Below are 20,438 nucleotides of genomic sequence, written 5' to 3'. Positions count from 1 at the left end.
TAGCTCGGTCATTCTCCACCACCCTTGGGGGCATCTCCCATTTTGACCTCGGGACTTCCAGGTTATACTCGGCACAGATGTTCCTGTACACTATGCCGGCCACTTGGTTATGGCGTTCCATGTATGCCTTGCCTGCTAGCATCTTGCACCCTGCTGTTATGTGCTGGATTGTCTCTGGGGCATCTTTACACAGCCTGCACCTGGGGTCTTGCCTGGTGTGATAGACCCCAGCCTCTATGGATCTTGTGCTCAGAGCTTGTTCTTGTGCTGCCATGATTAGTGCCTCTGTGCTGTCTTTCAGTCCAGCTTTGTCCAGCCACTGGTAGGATTTCTGGATATCAGCCACCTCCTCTATCTGCCGGTGGTACATACCGTGCAGGGGCCTGTCCTTCCATGCTGGTTCCTCGTCTCCCTCCTCTTTCTTGGGTTTCTGCTGCCTGAGGTATTCACTGAGCACTCGGTCAGTTGGGGCCATCTTCCCAATGTATTCTTGGATGTTCGTTGTCTCATCCTGGACTGTGGTGCTGACACTCACCAGTCCCCGGCCCCCTTCCTTCCGCTTAGCGTACAGCCTCCGGGTGCTGGACTTGGGGTGAAACCCTCCATGCATGGTAAGGAGCTTTCTTGTCTTTATGTCAGTGGCTTCTATCTCCTCCTTTGGCCAGCCTATTACCCCAGCAGGGTACCTGATCACGGGCAGGGCGTACGTGTTGATGGCCCGGATCTTGTTCTTACCATTCAGCTGACTCCTCAGGACTTGCCTGACCCTCTGCAGGTACTTGGTGGTTGCAGCTTTTCTAGCGGCCTCTTCATGGTTCCCATTCGCCTGCGGGATCCCCAAGTACTTGTAACTGTCCTCTATGTCTGCAATGTTGCCTTCTGGTAGTTCAATCCCCTCAGTTCTGACTACCTTCCCTCTCTTTGTTACCATCCGACTACACTTCTCCAGTCCGAACGACATTCCAATGTCATTGCTGTATAGCCTGGTAGTGTGGATCAGTGAATCGATGTCTCGTTCACTCTTGGCATACAGCTTGATGTCATCCATGTACAGGAGGTGGCTGACAACTGCTCCGTTCCGTAGTCGGTATCCGTAGCCAGTCTTGTTAATGATCTCACTGAGGGGGTTAAGGCCTATGCAGAACAGCAGTGGGGACAGAGCATCTCCTTGGTAGATCCCGCACTTGATGGTGACTTGTGCTATGGGCTTGGAGTTGGCCTCTAGTGTTGTACGCCACATCCCCATTGAGTTCCTGATGAAGGCTCTTAGGGTCCCATTGATCTTGTACAATTCTAGGCATTCCAGTATCCAGCTGTGGGGCATTGAGTCATAGGCCTTCTTGTAATCAATCCAGGCAGTGCACAGGTTGGTCAGTCTGGTCTTGCAGTCTCGGCTGACTGTTCTGTCTACCAGTAGCTGGTGTTTTGCGCCTCTGGTATTCTTGCCAATTCCTTTCTGTGTCCCACTCATGTATTGACCCATGTGCCTGTTCATCTTAGCCGATATGATGCCTGACAGGAGCTTCCATGTAGTACTGAGGCAGGTTATTGGTCGGTAGTTGGAGGGGACCGGTCCCTTCTTGGGGTCCTTGGGGATCAGGACCGTCCGACCTTCGGTTAGCCATTCCGGGTGTCTCTCGTTAACTAGCAGCTGGTTCATTTGTGCTGCCAGACGCTCGTGGAGTGCAGTCAGCTTCTTTAGCCAGTAGGCGTGAACCATGTCGGGCCCTGGTGCTGTCCAACTCTTCATACTGGAGACCCTTTCTTGGATATCTGCCACTGTGATGGTTACTGGACCCTGTTCAGGGAGGTCACTGTGGTCTGCCCTCAGATCCACTAGCCACTGAGCATTGCCGTTATGGGTTGCGTCCTTCTCCCATATGCTCTTCCAGTATTGCTCTGTCTCCAGCCTTGGTGGTGCTGTTCTCTTATTATTGTTCCCTTGCCACTGAGAGTACACCTTTGCTGGTTCTGTGGAGAACAGCTGGTTTATTCTCCTGCCTTCTATCTCTCTGGTGTACCTCCTCAAGCGGCTGGCCAAGGCTGTGAGTCTTTGCTTGGCAGTTTCCAAGGCCTCAGGTATGGACAGCTTGCTGTATTTCTTATGCACCTTCTTTGTCGCACCTTTCTGCAACTCCGTTAGTTGGCTAACCTCCCTCCGTGCTACTTACCTCCCTCCGTGCTACTTATATATATATATATATATATATATATATATATATATATACACACACACACACACACACACACACATATAAATACAGAGACAAATATAAATAAAATATACAAAGGGGATAAATAGAATAAATAGGAATAAAAAATAAAAAATACAAGTGAATTGCACATTTCAAGTATTGAGTCTATTGCACTGTTGACTATTTACAAAAGTATTGTACAGTGAGGTGAAGAGGCACTACAGCTTATTTGTTCCCCCCTCCTTTGTCCTCCTGTTTCCCCTCCCTCTCCCCTCCAGAGAGGAGTTAAACAGCCTGATGGCGTGTGGGACAAAGGAGTTTTTAAGTCTGTTAGTTCTTGTCTTGGGGAGAAGCAACCTGTCACTGAACAGACTCTTCTGATTCTTTACGATCACGATCACTTATATTCAGAACTGCAGAGGACGTTATTCTGACCCCAATAAGTAATGTAAGACAACAAGTCACACTGGGTTGCCTAGCAACATGCATCATTTATTGGTATTTTGATATGTAGGCTGCAATAAGATGAACCAGTGCTAGGGATCTATAGTTCAATAAAAACTGAATAATTACTGCAGGACTGAACAGTAGGAATGGATAACGGTATCCGGTGCCATTATTATCTAACATAAACGGTAGTAACCAGACCGAAAAGCAGCGCACATTTCGGTCCTTTTTTCCTGAAATGTCATACACTTTGGATTCTAGCCAATCATTTTACCTTTCCCAGGATAGTAGGCGGGCCCAGGTACATACGTTCTTTCAGAGCAGAGCTACAGATTAAAAATGCCCAAGGCAAAGTGGTCAAAAGTCTGGCTGTACTTCACAGCAAAAAATACAAACTCAGCAGCCTGCAACAAGTGCTTTAAGGTGATACTGTGCAAAGGAGGTAACACCTCGAATCTGATGAAACACCTGGCGACGCATAGCGTTTTCTTAAAAGTTGAGAAATGCACCGTATTTGATAGCTTGCTGCAAGACCTCACACCGAGCACATCTACTGCGGGTGTGGTGCCTGTTATCGGTTGATGATGATGGCAGCAGCAGCCGTTCTTCTCTGGGTGAATAGCTTACTGTTGTTTGTGTGTAATTTACATTGAGTAGGCTAACCACGTTAGCCTATCGTCTGGCTGAGTGGTGCGACAGAAACAACCTTCTGCTTAACACTGAGAAGACCAAGGAGCTCATCGTGGACTACAGGAGGAATGCTGACCCACATCCACCCATCTACATTAAGGGGACGGCTGTGGAGCGTGTGAGCAGCTTCAAGTTCCTGGTAGTCCATATCTCCGAGGATCTCATCTGGACGACCAACTGCTCCAAGCTGGTCAAGAAGGCTCACCAGCGCCTCTTCTTCTTGAGGACTCTGAGGAAGAACCACCTGTCCTCAGACATCCTGGTGAACTTCTATTGCTGCACCATCGAGAGCATCCTGACCAACTGTATAACAGTCTGGTACGGGAACTGCTCTGCCTCGGACCGGAAGGCGTTGCAGAGGGTCGTGAAAACTGCCCAGCGCATCGCCGGAGCACCACTTCCTGCCATAAAGGACATCTACAGGAAGCGGTGTCTGAAAAGGGCTGGGAAAATCATCAAAAACCCCAGTCACCCATCACATGGACTCTTCACCCTCCTGCCCTCTGGGAGGCGCTACAGGAGCATCCGGACTAAGACCACCAGGTACCGGAACAGCTTCTTCCCCACAGCTGTCAGACTCATGAACTCTGCCTCCTGACATCTGACCCACGTTAACACATGGACTGGACATACACACACACACACCCGCAACCACCTACACACACACACACACACACACACACACACACACACACTGGACAACTGTACCCTCAAAGACACAATAATAACATGGACTGAACCACCACTCACAACCACTAGCACTATATATAGCCTCTGTAGAAATTATCCACATATCTCACTTATCTTAACTGCACTACTGTATAATTCTGTGTAAATAATCATTCTGTACATACGATAATTTTTAATCCTACAACTGTTTATAACTTGCATAGTTCACATTTCTGTATAACTGTATAGCTCAGATTTCTGTATACTTTTTCATACTTATATCCTGTTCATAGCCTGTACATACCTATAGTTATAGAATATTCATAACATACTTCATACCGTGTACATTATAACATACCATAATAGACCCATTTCTGTAATATACTCACATGTCTATATTATTGCTAATATATATTGTAATATATCTATATCACTAAAGCACTTCTGGATGGATGCAAACTGCATTTCGTTGCCCTGTACCTGTGCATGTGCAATGACAATAAAGTTGAATTCTATTCTATACCATATATATAATGTTCTTCCTCTACCCCCCCCCCCCCCCCCCCCATTTTTGTACATGTCGAGGAGCGTGTCAGGTTACATTTCACTGTGTGTTATACTTGTATAACTATGCATGTGACAAATAAAGAACCTTGAACCTTGAACCTTATAGCTGCAGAAAAGGCTAACATTGTTATCTTTTTACTTAAAAACAGCTAAACATGAGAGGTTTTTGGACAAAGTGTGTGTTCTCCATTCTTTAAGCACCGGTTCGAGTACCGTTTAAGCACCGGCACCATTTCAAAAGTACCGGTTTGGCACCGGTATCGGATAAAACCTAAGGCAAGGCAGAGTAGGTCAGAACTGAACTGTTAAAGGTTCTTAGTTTAATGAGTTTTCCCCATATCCTCTCCATTGTTCTGTATTGTTCATGGGTTCTCACCTCTCCCAAGAACTGGCTCTCCTCCTCTCGGACTCGAGCCTGGTCCCAGACTGTCAGCTCAAGCATTCGCTCTCTGAACTCACGTCGATGGACCGGAGAGTACATGAAGGTTTGGTTCCACCGAGGTTCCAATGACTTCTTCACTGTCTTTGTCCTCCGCTTACTCTTATCACTGTTAAAGGAGGAAGGTACAACTAACAGCCAATCACAGAGAATAGTCCACTACTGGTTTTAAAGGATATCAGAAGTTCTACAGTTTTACTTTTCAAGGAACCTCTAAGCCATAAAATACTGGTCTTTGATTGCTTTTTCACCTTCTATCTGGCAGGAAATAGATCTTGACGTATGGGTTCCGGGGTCGGCCGTCATCCCGAGCAGGAAGTTCTTTGGCTCCAAGAACGGTGACAATCAGTTGGTGGCCGACTTTATCATACCATAGCTTCACCTGTAGAATACCCACAACATCATCATTAGGACACCATAGTAATACAGAAGAAGCCTGGAGAACAACAAAAAAGGACCAAAGAAAAGAAGCTCCAGTCATCAGCAGGAGATACCCTGCAGAAAAGTTTTGTTAGCAGAGCAGACCGAAAGCACCTACAAATTCAAACAGACAATATAACCAATTACCAGCTGAGCCCAGTGAAACACCAGGTGATTGCTACAGAAAACCCAGAAAACCCAGTAAGATGATAACCAAAAGGGGACATGAAGAAAATTGTATCAACCCATAACTGTAATGGAACCCCAAGGAAAAGCAACAGAGTCAGGACCCCTGGAAGGAACCTTAGAGAGTTTTTACAAAGCAAAAAGTAGAGGTACAAAACAGAATCACAAAACTGCAGGGGAGCCTTAGCATGAATACATATTGAAAAATAGTTATGGAACACAGCTAAAGGAGGCAAAATTCTTTGGAAGAGCAAAGGACCCTACAGACAAGAACAGTGCTAACAGAACTATACTGTAAAGTTCTCATATTTATACTACACTTTTCTACTCTTACCGACCGCTCAAAGTACTTTAACTACAAGGCACATTTTAGAACTGTCTCTAGCCACATAAGCTGAATCATTTACAACAACAATGGATACCCTCAGAACCACTAAAACCAGAAACTTGGAGTACTTTGTTCTGCTTCTTCTGTGATACATTTATCTACAGCCTAAAAGACTACACTACAGAGTAAATAAAGATGAACATGCACACGCCGTCCTTTTCAATTTTTACCTGAATCCGGGGAACCAGAGGTTGCCTGTCCACAGTCTGAAAACACACATCACCATGGAAATGCTATTAACTGACTGCTGAGTGGCTGTGTTCTGATGCAGTGCATGCTGGGTAAACTTACCGAGACCTGTCCAGACAGAACACTGGGGCTCATTGGAGATGTGACAGAGATGGATGGGCCAACTTTCTGAGAGTCAAAGGAACTGGAACCTGAACATTAAATAGACCAATTCTGAGTCAGCAGGAACTTTGTCCACTATCAGATCTATGGAAGTTCTTAATGAACAGGACAGATGTAGTTTTTGTTTTTTTATAGACTCACTGGAGTTCAGCTGGACATGGGCACTCTCTACTGATCTGGAAACATCTCTGAAGAACATAGAATCAGCAACAATCTGTTACTATGATGTCCTAAGAGAAGAGAACAACCTCAGAAATATTTTCTGCCTCTCAGCTTGATCAGAGACCCACCCTATTGGTCGACACACCACCAGCTCCACCTGTGGTTCTTGTTTGGAGTCCAGGATGATGTTGTAGACCTCATTAAATGTGGCTCCTTGAAGAACCCGACCGTTCCACTCCAGAACCTGATCTCCTAAAGAAGAAAAGATAACATTGTAGAGTCCATCTAATTCAGTTTTAGCAACCTCTGACTCAGTGAACAAAGTAACTAAGACCTATCAGGAAAATCAGTGTGTTTACCTGGTCTCAGGTGACCCACAGTGTCAGCCAGACTACCTTTCTTCACCTTAGTGATGAAAGCACAGAGACGACCAGACTCTGTCATCTTTCCACCGACAACCTGCAAACACACAGCACCAAACTGTATTATCAAAAGAGGAGAATGAAGAGAAGAATAGTGAAAGAAATAGTAAAAAGAAAAGGCAGTAGAACAAAGCAGAAGAAGGCCACCTTGAGTCCCAGCAATGCTCCTGTATCTGCAGGAACAATTCCGTCCTTCATCCTCTTGTTCAGTAGAATTCGACCAATCAGACGCTCTCCATCCTTGGAGGGTTGCCATGTGACTGGCTGCTGATGATTCACAATGGGAAACACATGGTTACTTAACAATAACAGCAACCAACAACAGTTCCGCATTCAGAACAGGGTTTGTTTGATGGATTACTGACAAGGCAGGGCGTCAACTCACCATAGACATGGGAGCAGGCTCGCCATGCCAGGAACCATGATCCCACCACTGACTACTGTCCATGTCTCCTAGCAACCAGAAGAGGTTAAAGGTGTTTTAAAACACATACACACATGTCTTTGGCTTGTAGGAGGAAGTGGGAGTATCCAGAGAGAAGCCACAAATGCACAATGTGAACCTGCAAAATCTACACAGGAAGAACTTTTGTGGGGGTCAATCTTTTGAGGATGCCAACGATCACATTGTTGAGTGAGAAGACAGATATTTGAAAGGAGTAAAAGAGGCCATCTATGTTCACTGTGAATGACCATCTTTGAACAGAGAGGATGGCTTATTACACCGTCTGCTATCTACAATGCATTCTGAGATCCTTCCCAGTCACACTGAGCCACGCCTTTCTTTACACCTTGTCTCATGTGATGAGGCACATGGTAAATGCCTCATTAACGACCCTTCTAAGGGACAACCCCGCTCTAGGGTTTAAGACCAATAACCGACGATAGATGGTATATTTGCCCAGGGGCAGACTTTTTGATGGGGAGAGCATATATTCGTGCATGGAGTGATTTGTACATTTAGAATTTATACATTTTGTTTAGAGGGAATATTTTACCTTCCTTACCTTTCTTTTCTACTTTTTGGACTATTCATTTATCTATTCATTTGAGATGCGCCAAATCTAACAAAAGACTTAAAGCTATGTTTGCTGGAAGAGACATTTTGATTTTTAACATACTTTTTGTTTAATTTTGTGTTTGTTGTTTGGTCGAGCGTGTACGACAGATAAACACTGGAATGTGTAAACAAAGTTATAGTGGCAAAACAAAGCCAGTTTCTCTTTGTTTTCCTTCCAACCATTGTGTGGATTTTAATTAAATAAAATGTTTGGTTTTTTTCTGAACATAGGCTACTGCCTTTCTTTCTTTCTGTTATGAGTTTGAGTAAATGAATTGCAGCATTTGGGCACACTCTGAGGAGGGTGCATTTGCTCGTAGCTGGAAGACGGTGCCGTTAAAACAGTTCTATTATTTTTTCCCTTGACTGCTTCTCTTAACTTTAACCAATAGTATTAGCAAAGTTACTCTTGGGCAAATAAATAAATAAATCGCTCTTGTATAAACGATTAGCGAAAGGCTCAGCCTATCGTTGATGGTCGATAAATTTTACCAGTTGCCCAACATCACCTTGGACTCTCCACCGTTTGGTTTTAGAAATGAAGAAGCCTCTCAAATGAAACGTCTTCAAAGAACTTTAGGTCCAGTTGAGGTTTTTTCCAAGCTCCTTAGACTCCTCATGACCTGCATGCAACCTACACAGACATCCTCTATGTACATTAACACCAACATGAAAATTGCTGAATAACGTTATCAATCAGCTGCTCAACAAGCTGAGGTTTTTGGCACCAATTATGGATCATCAACAGGAAGAATAGGAAGAACAGTTAACCTGCTGTAACCACACTTACTTACACGTCAATTCTCGGTTCTGGATGAGCAGAACAAAATGATGCGGCTGTAAACAGCCCATCCCTCAAAATAATCAAAATTTGATTTAAACTGTTAAAGCAGCAACTCTTCACATTAAGCAGAGCTGGTTTTAAGCAAACCAGGATGTCAATCATGTAGCAGCTCACCTGGTTCACCATCCATCACAATTCACAGATTTTGTCTGTGAAAAGAAAAATATGACCTTGAGTCATTATGGCCATTGGCCATTATGTGACCATAAGAAGTTTCACTAAAATCTGAACAATCCTCTAGGAGCACAATCGATTCTTGTGAATTATGGATGCACGGACTCTTCATTAGTCGTTAAAACAGAGGCACTAAAAATGACTGGTTAATAAACCTGAACAAATTCAACAATGGATAGATAAAAAATTAATTTAGTTTCAAACATCACCAGCATTGTTTTGAAAAGAATCCTTTGCAAAATGAACCCATGGACCTGAGCACAGAATGGATTTCCTCCTTTGTGCTGTATGAGGCTCCTTCTGCTTTTATTTCAATCTTCAGCAGTGAAATGCAGCTGCATCATCTTCACATTTGCTCTCTGAATGTTCCTCCTGGTCTTCATGTGAAGCTGTGCTGCATATGTGGACAAACATGCTATAGTCTGAATGCCTGAAGATACTTGACAAAACTAATCAGAACAGCCAAATCAGAACAGTAACACCAGATCACTGAAACGTCATATTTATCTCCAACAAAATGTCAAAACATGTTGATGTGTGTACTTGTAATCATAGTTCTCCAAGTTACATAGCTTTCAAATGCTTCACTCACAGGTCCGCCTGCACGCCATGAAGGACAAGGAGGAGGCTTCAGGTGAGCAAGAGGAAGATGAGAAAGAACCTGTAATCCATGTAGCAGCCTCTCCTCCTCCTCACTAGGTTTCTGTGTGCTGTTTGTCCCGAGCACTGCCTGCAGGTTGCAGAGCAGTTCATTCCTGTCAGTAATGAGATTATTGGAGTCCAATTGTCAAGTGCATGTTTGTGCCTTCAGTACTTACAGTTAGTTTGGAGAAGACCCGAAGTTGATAGAGGGGATCAACTTTGGGGGACTACTGCTACATTAACCCCGCCCCCTTTCCCCCACCTTTCCACCAGATTAGAGTTGCTGAAACAGATGCCCAAAAATCCAGAAATTTTGCAGGTAATCACCAGAAGTCTAGCTCAGCAGCATAAACAGTCTGCTGGTTAAGGACCCCGCTGTATTGTGTGGTCACACACGAGCAGGTTAGTCTAGCGTGGCGTTCTCTCCTGCAGTCTGAGCTTCTATTCTTACATCTCTGCAGTGACTCTTGATAATCCAGACTCTCCTCTTTTAATCCTATTGAAGTAGAGCAAAGATGGTGATTTGGAGGTCCGACAGCACTAGAGCGGCAGTCTCATGCGCTCTAATCTGGATCAGATTGTCAAACGATGTCTCCAGGATCTTTCAGAGTTCTCCAGGAATGGAACCATCAATTTTGGTGGCGAATGTGCTGGTTTTTGTTTTGGTCTAGGTGTTCTCAGAGTGACGGTAGCAGAGATTCTGTGCTACTTAGTCTCTTCAAGATTTAAGGGGAGGAGCCAAAAGTCATATGAGCGAATCAGAGCTCATGATCTCTGACCAGGTGATTTGTGGCCCAGTAACATAAATGCAACAGATTAACTCGTCAGCATGATGTCTGATTTCCTGAGAGGGGCCATCACTTTTCACTACAGCACAGGTCAGAGTCACAGGAGCTTTAATAACAGAGAGCAACCCCTTCTGGACCTCTTTAGAGCCAGAACACATGACAGACCCTAAAAAGTACAATTTAACACTAGGAAGGCCCAGAGCCCAGCCATTTGGCTTTTCTACCTTTAAAACCCGGAGAGCAGCCAAATGGCTGGTAGGCTTTTAGCTAAGCTTTAGCTTCAGGCAAGTGGAAGCTAAATTGGCTAGTCATTCATATGTAAATTGGGTTGTTACCTGGGAATTCTGGAGGGAGGGGAGTGGGGGTGTGTGGATGAGGGGGTGGGGGAGCTGCTAAAAGCGGTGAGCTTCCTTTTGTTTCATCTTGATGCATTCTCAATCATCCAGGGAAACAAATCTCCAAAAGTCACCAACTTGGAGTGTTTCAGTTTGCCATCTTAGGGAGAAATCAACACACATGGGTGTATGTCCTTTGTTGCTGAGATTTATTGATAAAAACAGTACAAAAAATCAACCATTTGTACACATTTTTACAAATAATTATAAAAAGTGAGTGAGTACATTTCAACATTTTCAGCAATCACTCACAATCCTGGCACTGCCATGGTATCTGTAGTCTGCATTTACCTTGGCTTGGCTTCCTGATCAATTGTCCACTACTTTACAACAAAACAAGGTGTGATCACATTGATGCCACAATGGACGACTGATCAATGCTCCACTACCAAAAGGAAGCCAAGCCCTGCCACCCTTTACAACAAAACAAGGTGTGATCACATTGATGCCACAATGGACGACTGATCAATGCTCCACTACCTTTTTTTTTTTTTTTTTACTTTGATTTTTATTAGGTTATTTTATCATTGTGGACATACAGTAAAGAAAATAACAAACAGACATACAAATGGGTCTATAATTCTTGCAGTATTCTTTGTTTTTTCCTTCTTTGGGTAAGATTGTTATAATAGCTTCTCCCCATGATGGTGGAGCTATTCCCTGATTCAGAGTCCAGTTGAAGCAAGATAGAAGAAGTGGCTTGAGTTCTTCTTTGAAAACTTTGTAACTTTGTAGGTGTGATCACATTGATGCCACAATGGACGACTGATCAATGCTCCACTACCAAAAGGAAGCCAAGCCCTGCCACCCTTTACAACAAAACAAGGTGTGATCACATTGATGCCACAATGGACGACTGATCAATGCTCCACTACCAAAAGGAAGCCAAGCCCTGCCACCCTTTACAACAAAACAAGGTGTGATCACAGGGCTTGGCTTCCTTTTGGTAGTGGACAATTGATCAGGAAGCCAAGCCAAGGTAAATGCAGACTACAGATACCATGGCAGTGCCAGGATTGTGAGTGATTGCTGAAAATGTTGAAATGTACTCACTCACTTTTTATAATTATTTGTAAAAATGTGTACAAATGGTTGATTTTTTGTACTGTTTTTATCAATAAATCTCAGCAACAAAGGACATACACCCATGTGTGTTGATTTCTCCCTAAGATGGCAAACTGAAACACTCCAAGTTGGTGACTTTTGGAGATTTGTTTCCCTGGATGATTGAGAATGCATCAAGATGAAACAAAAGGAAGCTCACCGCTTTTAGCAGCTCCCCCACCCCCTCATCCACACACCCCCACTCCCCTCCCTCCAGAATTCCCAGGTAACAACCCAATTTACATATGAATGACTAGCCAATTTAGCTTCCACTTGCCTGAAGCTAAAGCTTAGCTAAAAGCCTACCAGCCATTTGGCTGCTCTCCGGGTTTTAAAGGTAGAAAGGTAGAAGCCTGGGCCTTCCTAGTGTTAACCAATATAATAATATAATGACCAAATCACAGAGAACCCTTCAAAGGTACAGAAATTATATCATTGTTATTCCATCCTCAAAACTTTCTAGAGCAGGGGTCGGCAACCCTAGGCACGCGTGCCACAGTTGGCACGCGAAGGGTTAACTGATGGCACAACCATAGCTGGACTGGCCATCGGGCATACCGGGCATTTGCTCGATGGGCCAATGATTTTTTTTTTTGTAACGGTATAAACAATGAAAGGTGGTGGATTGGACAGATGCTGGCCGGTGTGTAAAAATAACTCAGTTGTTTGGTGGTGGCTATGGTGGAGCTTCCACAGATTCAGTAAAATTAACAAGTGGTGGAGGCCAGCAGGTGGATGAGGGAAGGGGAGGCAGGAGGAGCAGAGACCCGAGGCGGCTGCCGGTCCGAGTGTCAGGTGAACTGAACTTCAGGTAAGAAGTTATGACCTGCAGTCTATCTGGGTCAGATATAAACCAAGTTTAGGTAGAGTTTATTTTCGTTGTGCTGACTTTTTACAGTCAGTTACAATAACTAGCTAGCATGACGGAGTTTCTATACAGCTGGGTCGGTGCTATGATGTTACTGATAGTGAACTTTATTTTATTCATAAGATTAGTTAGTAGAGTTGCCAACCGTCCCGTAAAAAGACGGAATCGTCCCGCATTCAGAGAAATTATTACGTGTTTCGTGTTGAGCTGAGAAGGGACGCAGTTTGTCTAGGATGGAAAAAGACACAAAGGTGGAGTTATTCTGTCTTTACGCTGCACAGCTGCCTCTTCTTCTCTCATTCTCTCCCCCTCCCTCTCCTGTTGCTACTTTAATCATGAAACTGATCAATGATCAGCTGATCGGCTTTTCTCTCTTGTTTGTTTATTGCCCACTTTATGCCAGAAAGCGGAAACCAGCGGATGTCGCGCTAAACAACAGCAGCACGTTTAAGCTTGATCAGATGTTGTTAGAATTTATTTAATATCAATTTCTACTATCAGCTGAGGTTTGCTGGAGCCACAGCTGTAAAACCTGCTGGTCATGATATCGGTTTGTATATCTGGTGAGAGGGAAACATGAAGATGAAACTAGGAGATGTCCTTACTGAATCATCAGAGCTGAACACGTGATGGAGAAACAGGTTTACCTTTTAGGTGACATGAATGGGTTGAAGGGAAGTTATGAACTGTTTCTGAGAGACAAATAACACCAATATCATTTTCTAAGTAGCTGACAAGCTGGTAACTGTGCAGGGGTGGATCTAGCAAAGTTTTGCCAGGGGGGCCAGGTAGGGCATTAACAGGGAAAGGGGGGCACAAAGAAATACTTTCTTATTCTCATTTAAAATGTCTGGCTGTTATTAAATAATTATCTGAAGCTTACAACCAAAGTTTTTATCTGACGTAAAATGTATAGAAATCATACATATACCAACAAGACTGTACATCACTGTCACAACAGCGTTTGTTTTCATTCAAAGGCTTTATGGCTTTAATACCTGGTGGGCCGGTCTTTAGTCAAAATGCCCGGGCTGGGTTTTTTTTTGTCCCAGTCCAGCCCTGTGCACGACACGCAGTGAATTAATCTGAGAAGGTGCATCAAAAAAATAAATGGCTGCGCCAGCGGTGCACATCGCAAATCAGCTTGCATAGACACATTAGTTGTGTCTCTTCTTAATGACGGTATCTTAGCTAACAACCCAAACTACCAGATTCAACTTGTAATTGGCTAAAAATAACTTAGCCTACTGGTGAGAGGGACATTGTTAGCTTTCCACATTCCAACACTTCAAAAGCTTCAGGAGCTTTCCGCTCAGCACAGCATCAGCACCACAGAGATACACGGATACATCCGTAGACTCGAGACAATGCATTTTTGGGACTTTCAGGTTTATGAATGGTTTATGACCAATGTTTTATTTTCTGAACAAACCAGAAATCTATAATGAGCAGCTAGATTTGTCTCGCATTAACTGGCTCAGTTAATGCCAGTTAATGCAACAAACAGCTGGAATCCATAGCTGTGTGTTCATGGAGCTGCATTTTCACCTGCTGGACATCACTACCTGACAAGTTTAACTGTCTTGAACATTGCAGAGGCCTTATTGACAGTATTTTGCTCTACATATCTGTGTGAGCAGATTTTCTCTCACATGAGTGTCCTCAGGTAGCCGTCTGAATGCTGGACACTCTGAGACCTGTGTCTCTGAGTGGGAGACCAGAGATCATATTAACATGTGTATCTCTGTATTAACAGACATGCCATATTGGCCCAGTTTATTTTTCTTATCAGTGTTGTGAGGAGACCATAAATAGCATTTGTATTTTCTGTTGTACAGTTCATTTGCTATTATGGATAAAAAGTGTCTTCACACATTCATTCCTTTCTTTCTACTTGGGATTAGGGATATCTGGTGACATCTGCATCCAACTGACAGGGAGTACTCTTTTTTCTCTAACATCCATCACACCTTTCCCCAAATATTTCTAGCCTTTTAGTTTGGGATTCAATGAAGGCCTATCTCCGAGGACAGATTATTTCATACACAGCTAATATGAAGAGGGTAAACTTAAAAGAAGGGCAAGAATTAGCCGATAAAACAAAAGACTTAGTCCATCACTATGCACACAATAAGGACTCTGAGATCTTCAAGAAACGTACTGAACTCCAAACCAAATTTGAACTTCTTTCAACTCATGCTGTGGAGAGGCAACTATTAAAGAGTAGGAGTACATTTTTTTGTGCATGGAGAGAAATCAGGCAAACTCCTAGCTGACCAAATAATGGGTGTAAAGCCACGTCAGTGTATAACTGCCATTAACTCAGATGACGTGCTCGTTACTGATCATGCCAAAATCAATGACACATTCAGGGAATATTATATGAAGCTTTATTCCTCTGAATCTCCCACCAACCACTCACTAATCACAAATTTTCTTAAAAGCTTGGACTTTCCTGACCCACAGAGAGATCTTGGATGCGCCATTTTCCAAAGAAGAGATTAGCGCTGCAATTTTCTCTCTACAGTCAGGGAAGTCCCCTGGCCCAGACGGCTTTTTGGTAGAATTTTTCAAATCATTTGCCCCACAGCTCGTACCTCTACTCCACTCGGTTCTATCTGAAGCATTCACACAGGGCAAACTGTGCGTCATACAGGCCAATTTCGCTTTTGATGTGGACTTTAAGATCCGAGCTAAAGCGCTGGCCCACAGGTTGGAAAGGGTCCTGCCAGCAGTCATATCTGAAGATCAGTCTGGCTTTGTTAAAGGGCGCCACCCCTTTTTCAACATCCGACGCCTTCTTAATATCCTGCACACGCCGTCCAAGGACACTCCAGAATGTGTTCTTTCCCTTGATGCGGAAAAAGCATTTGACCGTGTAGAATGGAACTATCTATTTGCTGTGCTGGAAAGATTTGGGTTGGGTCCCAACTTCATCTCATGGATCAAGTACCTATACTTGTCCCCTGTTGCGTCTGTTTGCACTAATAGCCAGAAATAAAAACCATTCTAACTTAAACGAGGCACACGTCAGGGTTGCCCCCTTAGCCAGTTGTTATTTGATCTAGCTATTGAACCCTTAGCAATGTTTTTTCGAAGCAGTAAACTTGTCCAGAGTATACAAAGAGGTCAAACTGAACACAAAGTCTCTCTCTATGCTGACGATTTATTGCTTTTTATTTCAAATCCAAATACTTCCCTACCGTCTATATTGTCACTACTCACGTGTTTCAGTCAAGTCTCTGGTTATAAATTAAATCTGTCCAAGAGCAAACTTTGTCTACTAAATGAAGAAGCGTTTCCAATAGGTTTGTTGGGTTTCCCCATCAAAGAGCAGTTCACCTACCTGGGTATTACAATTACAAGAAAGTATAAACAACTTCTTAAAGCCAACATTTTTACACTATTGAAGAATGTCAAACAAAGCCTTCAACAGTGGTCACCCCTGAACACAACTCTGGTCGGATGAATTAATTCAATTAAAATTAATATCCTTCCTAAATTCTCATACTTATCTTTACCAGTCTTCATCCCCAAGTCTTTCTTTATAACTCTAGATTCTATAATCTCCTCTTATATTTGGAAGGGTAAACGATCTCGAGTAGCTAAGATGCATTTACAGAAACCTAAGATTGAAGGGGGTCTGGCACTCCCCAACTTCCGCTTTTACTATTGGGCTGCCAATATTCGGTCCCTGACCTACTGGTTACAGTCTGGGGAGGGTGTGGGCCCCACCAGCTGGCTGGCAATGGAATTAGACTCAACTCAGGGTATTTCTCTTGCCTCCTTTCTGGGTTCTTCTCTTTCTTTATCCATTGACAACTTTACATCTAATCCGATAATTCGGCACTCCCTCAGGGTGTGGGCACAGTTAAGGAGACATTTCAATCTTAATCATTTTTCACTTCAAAGCCCCATCCTTTCAAACCACCTATTCCTCCCCCCAACTTTGGACAACTTGTTCCAGGTCTGGTTTAGAGCAGGTATTATTTTCTTTAAAGATCTCTTTATATATAATAAACTAGCATCATTTGATCAGCTGGCAGGAAAATACAGTCCTCCCACAACTCACTTTTTTAGATACTTACAACTCAGAAATTTTTTGCAATCCCACCTCTCCAATTTTCCAGAAGCTCCAGCTGCTAATTTACTGGACAAGCTCCTTAATTTGCAACTATCAGGCAAAGCTGTAATGTAGCTGTAGTGGTGGTATAGCTAACTTCTGTGTGGTTTTTTCCCTCTTTTAGTTTTTTTTTTCTTTTTTCACGTCGAGAGGAAAACAATGTTCCAACATGAGAAGTTCTGTTTAGTATTCATTGTAAACAGCTTGTGTTTTCCGTCTTCTTTTTTTCTTTGTAAACTATATCCACAAATACTCAATAAAAATATTTTGAATAAAAAAAATAACCACTTGATCACGGGTCAGAGAATACACTTTTCTCTCTCGTGACCAGTGGCTGTATCATATCCAGCGCGACAAACAACTCTCAAGCAATGTGCACACATGTAAGAAAAATGATTGACTGGCTGTTAGCATGTAGCCACTTACTGTCAGGCTCATCAGCGCTAGTGTACTCAGGTGTGGTAACAAGATCCTCCTCTGAGCTGCTAAAGCTGCCAATCACGTGCATCTTCCCTACATGCCGACTCCTCTGTGCTACATTCTCAGTGGCTGGCTTCCTCTTCAGGGTTGAGCTTGGGTCCAGTAGTTGTTGTGATAATGGGCTGTGACGGGAATATGTTGGGCTTATGTGAGTGGTTGCACGGTCCACAGAGTATGACCTCTGACCTCCAGATTTGACCAATCCCAGAGGCAGATTCTGACGAAGAGCTGAGAATGAAACGAGTAAAACCGATCACAGCCTGCTAATAAATGGTAAATGGCCTGCATTTGTATAGCGCTTTACTTAGTCCCTAAGGACCCCAAAGCGCTTTACACTACATTCAGTCATTCACCCATTCACACACACATTCACACACTGGTGATAGCAAGCTACATTGTAGCCACAGCTGCCCTGGGGCGCACTGACAGAGACAAAATAAGATGTGAGTAGATGGGCGGACATGCCCTTACCTGAATGCCTCATGGTCAGGTGGTCAGGCTCTGGGGTTGCCAGGGAAACATCACTGTGGCGGCGCTGGTGGCGGACCCTGCCTACCTGAGCTAACATCCTCATGGTTTCTTCACTTGGTTGTGTCTTCACTGGGTATCGGGCAAGGTTTGGGTCACTACGGTACCGTGCCTGAAACTCCACTTCCTGTTGTCGCCGCAGCTCAAGCTCATCCTGACGTTGGTCTAGAGGGTGATCCTGAGCCAGGAGGTGAGAAAGGTGAACATTATCATCATCATCAGTTTGGTAAGCCCTGAAGCCTGCTATGTTTATCACAGCTCAACTGTCATTCATAGCACGACTTAACCATCAATAAATGAAATTAATTAAATCATTAAGAAAAAACTATTAAACTAGTGAAAAATAGTTAAAACATTTAATTAATTGCTTTTGGCAAACAGAATGGTTCTTTTATAGCACGTTGTGTACTCGGGGAGTGCAGAAAAATGCTATATGACAACCAGTCCATGTAACAAAGACAATCGTATGAATGAATTTAATGAATGGGTGTCAGTGGCATGTTGTATAAAGTCCTCAAACAGAATGAAAAGCGCTATATGCCTCAACATGCCTCATTCTCCCATTCATAGAAGCACTTTTTTAATACTATGCAGTGCTTTCTATCTAATATTCACACACATTCACACTCTGATGGATGCACTGGAGAGCAACTTTCCCAAAAGTTATTTGGAACGCAGTTCAACCTTTACACTAGCAGACCTGGTCAACCACCTGTGCAACAACTACTCCATTTTCTTTGTTGCATTTCATCTTTCATTTCTAAAGAAAATAAATTATTAAACAGCTTCCCGCATCAGATCAAATAATTTACAAGAAATGTGAGCAAATAAATGAATTTCACCTGTCAGACTCACCTGTGAGTACCAGCGACCTCGCCCATCTCTTATTGGTTGCCTGTGTGCCTGTAGCTCTTCCTCTCCGTAACCATGAGAGCAGTGTGGCGATCGAGAACGGTTGTTCACAGCAAGGTCCGATGGTGAGCTAGGCATCCTGCTCCTCCTGCCATTATAGTACAATCCCGAGGGGCTCTGCCTCCTGTCAGTCACAGAGTGTGATCCAGTGAGAGTGGAGGAGGAGCAGATTGTCAGCCAGCTGATACATATATACCCACACTCTACACAGAACCAAAGCTTCAAGAACTGAGGAGTCTATTGTTAATAGTATTACTACTAGTAGCAGTATATGAAGTTCTTCCTGTTCAGACTTCCTTTTTATCGACCTGTTTCAAGGCTTTTTCACCTGTACTGTCAACTTTTTAAAAAGGTCTTCACTGTAATAATAAACTCATTGTTTAAGGAAAACTACATTTTGACTCCTGTTCTATGTTTACGGCCATAAAATCTCAACTCTGTCTGAGTTAAATTCTGTTACCAAAACCAGAACCAGCAGCAGACATCGATGCAGCATAGAAACATTTAAACTTTTCTCCAGCAGCTCCAGACAACATGCAGTGTTCACAAGCATCAAAATATCAAAGCACTGGTTAAACCTACTAACGGTGAAAGTGAATCCGATTTCTGATCAACAAAGTTTGAGTCTGTATCAACAGACATAAACAGACAACAACAGCATAAACAGACAACAACAGCATAAAGAAGCTGAGATGTGTACTTACATGCAGTCAGTCTGAGTGCAACCACATACACATTTAATTAAAGTTTTTACAGCTCTCCTAGGAGGTTTGAAGCTTCATATTGACCAACACCTTGACACGCTCAGCAAGTTTATGACTGACATGGATCACACCGGAAGGCCCTCCCCCTCTCCAATCCCAGCAATACAGGAAATGACATCACTGCTGTTAGCCTGCATGCTGTATTTAGCACCAGCAGTAATCCTCTGCAAGGTACCAGATTATTAATCTGTTAATTTGATTACAGGATGTGTGTGTGTGTGTGTGTGTGTGTGTGAGAGAGAGAGAGAGAGAGAGATGGAGGTCACTCTCTAATTAAAAACAATCTCACTAATTAAAAGTTTAAATTTAAATGAGAAGCATGCAGGCACAGCTGACAGTTAAATGGCCTCAGGAACAAAAAAATGATAAATAATATAAACAATGAATAATACCCACCATTCTGCTGCACCATTACTCAAGGGCCCCGTGGCACCCAGTGGCCCATGTGTAGGTGGGTGGGGAGCCCTGTGTAAGCTGTAATTGATGGATAGCATTTCAGGGGAAAAGTCCCCTGACCGAGTGAGAAACTCCTGCTGCTTCCTGCACACATTGCACACCCACATCACCTGAAACACACACACCGAGTTTGTTTACTATAAACGCATGTAAGAGGCTGCTGTTGCCTGATTGGCTGGTTTTCCTCCTGATGTGATAGTTGGCATGCTTTACAGATCATGTGGTGTCTCCTGAGTTCCAAACAACCAAAGATGCACAACTTCACATATTTTCCAGAGATGATGCAATTATGTCATTAGTGGATGTTGATAAATGAGTTGCTTTTATTGAAAATGAACTTCTAGTCTTTCAGTTTAATACATTC

The 20,438-nt window shown here is 43.3% G+C and overlaps 1 protein-coding gene across 25 annotated transcripts in view; it reads right to left on the bottom strand.

Moving 5' to 3' along the window:
* The window catches only part of LOC113014581 (regulating synaptic membrane exocytosis protein 2-like), a 63,242-nt gene that overhangs the window by 30,362 nt on the left and 12,442 nt on the right, over positions 1-20,438 (bottom strand). For 18 of the 25 annotated variants that reach the window (XM_080296523.1, XM_080296537.1, XM_080296524.1 and 15 more), the window contains 13 exons: positions 20,015-20,184; positions 18,798-18,978; positions 17,886-18,120; positions 17,361-17,642; positions 7,322-7,389; positions 7,084-7,203; positions 6,874-6,973; positions 6,643-6,766; positions 6,494-6,540; positions 6,293-6,381; positions 6,172-6,207; positions 5,259-5,389; positions 4,945-5,116 (listed from right to left, as the gene is read on the bottom strand). In XM_080296523.1, the coding sequence (XP_080152649.1) occupies positions 4,945-5,116; positions 5,259-5,389; positions 6,172-6,207; positions 6,293-6,381; positions 6,494-6,540; positions 6,643-6,766; positions 6,874-6,973; positions 7,084-7,203; positions 7,322-7,389; positions 17,361-17,642; positions 17,886-18,120; positions 18,798-18,978; positions 20,015-20,184 (1,755 nt within the window). Of the gene's footprint in view, positions 1-4,944; positions 5,117-5,258; positions 5,390-6,171; positions 6,208-6,292; positions 6,382-6,493; positions 6,541-6,642; positions 6,767-6,873; positions 6,974-7,083; positions 7,204-7,321; positions 7,390-17,360; positions 17,643-17,885; positions 18,121-18,797; positions 18,979-19,558; positions 19,704-20,014; positions 20,185-20,438 lie in introns of those variants that run through there. The other 7 variants (XM_080296534.1, XM_080296536.1, XM_080296519.1 and 4 more) reach the window with 3 other exon arrangements.

This window comes from Astatotilapia calliptera, chromosome 22 (assembly GCF_964374335.1).
Source record: "Astatotilapia calliptera chromosome 22, fAstCal68.1, whole genome shotgun sequence".
In the NCBI taxonomy this organism is placed as follows: domain Eukaryota; kingdom Metazoa; phylum Chordata; class Actinopteri; order Cichliformes; family Cichlidae; genus Astatotilapia; species Astatotilapia calliptera.
Note: the sequence above shows the minus strand (reverse complement) of the source record. Positions and strands in the feature narration are given on the sequence as shown.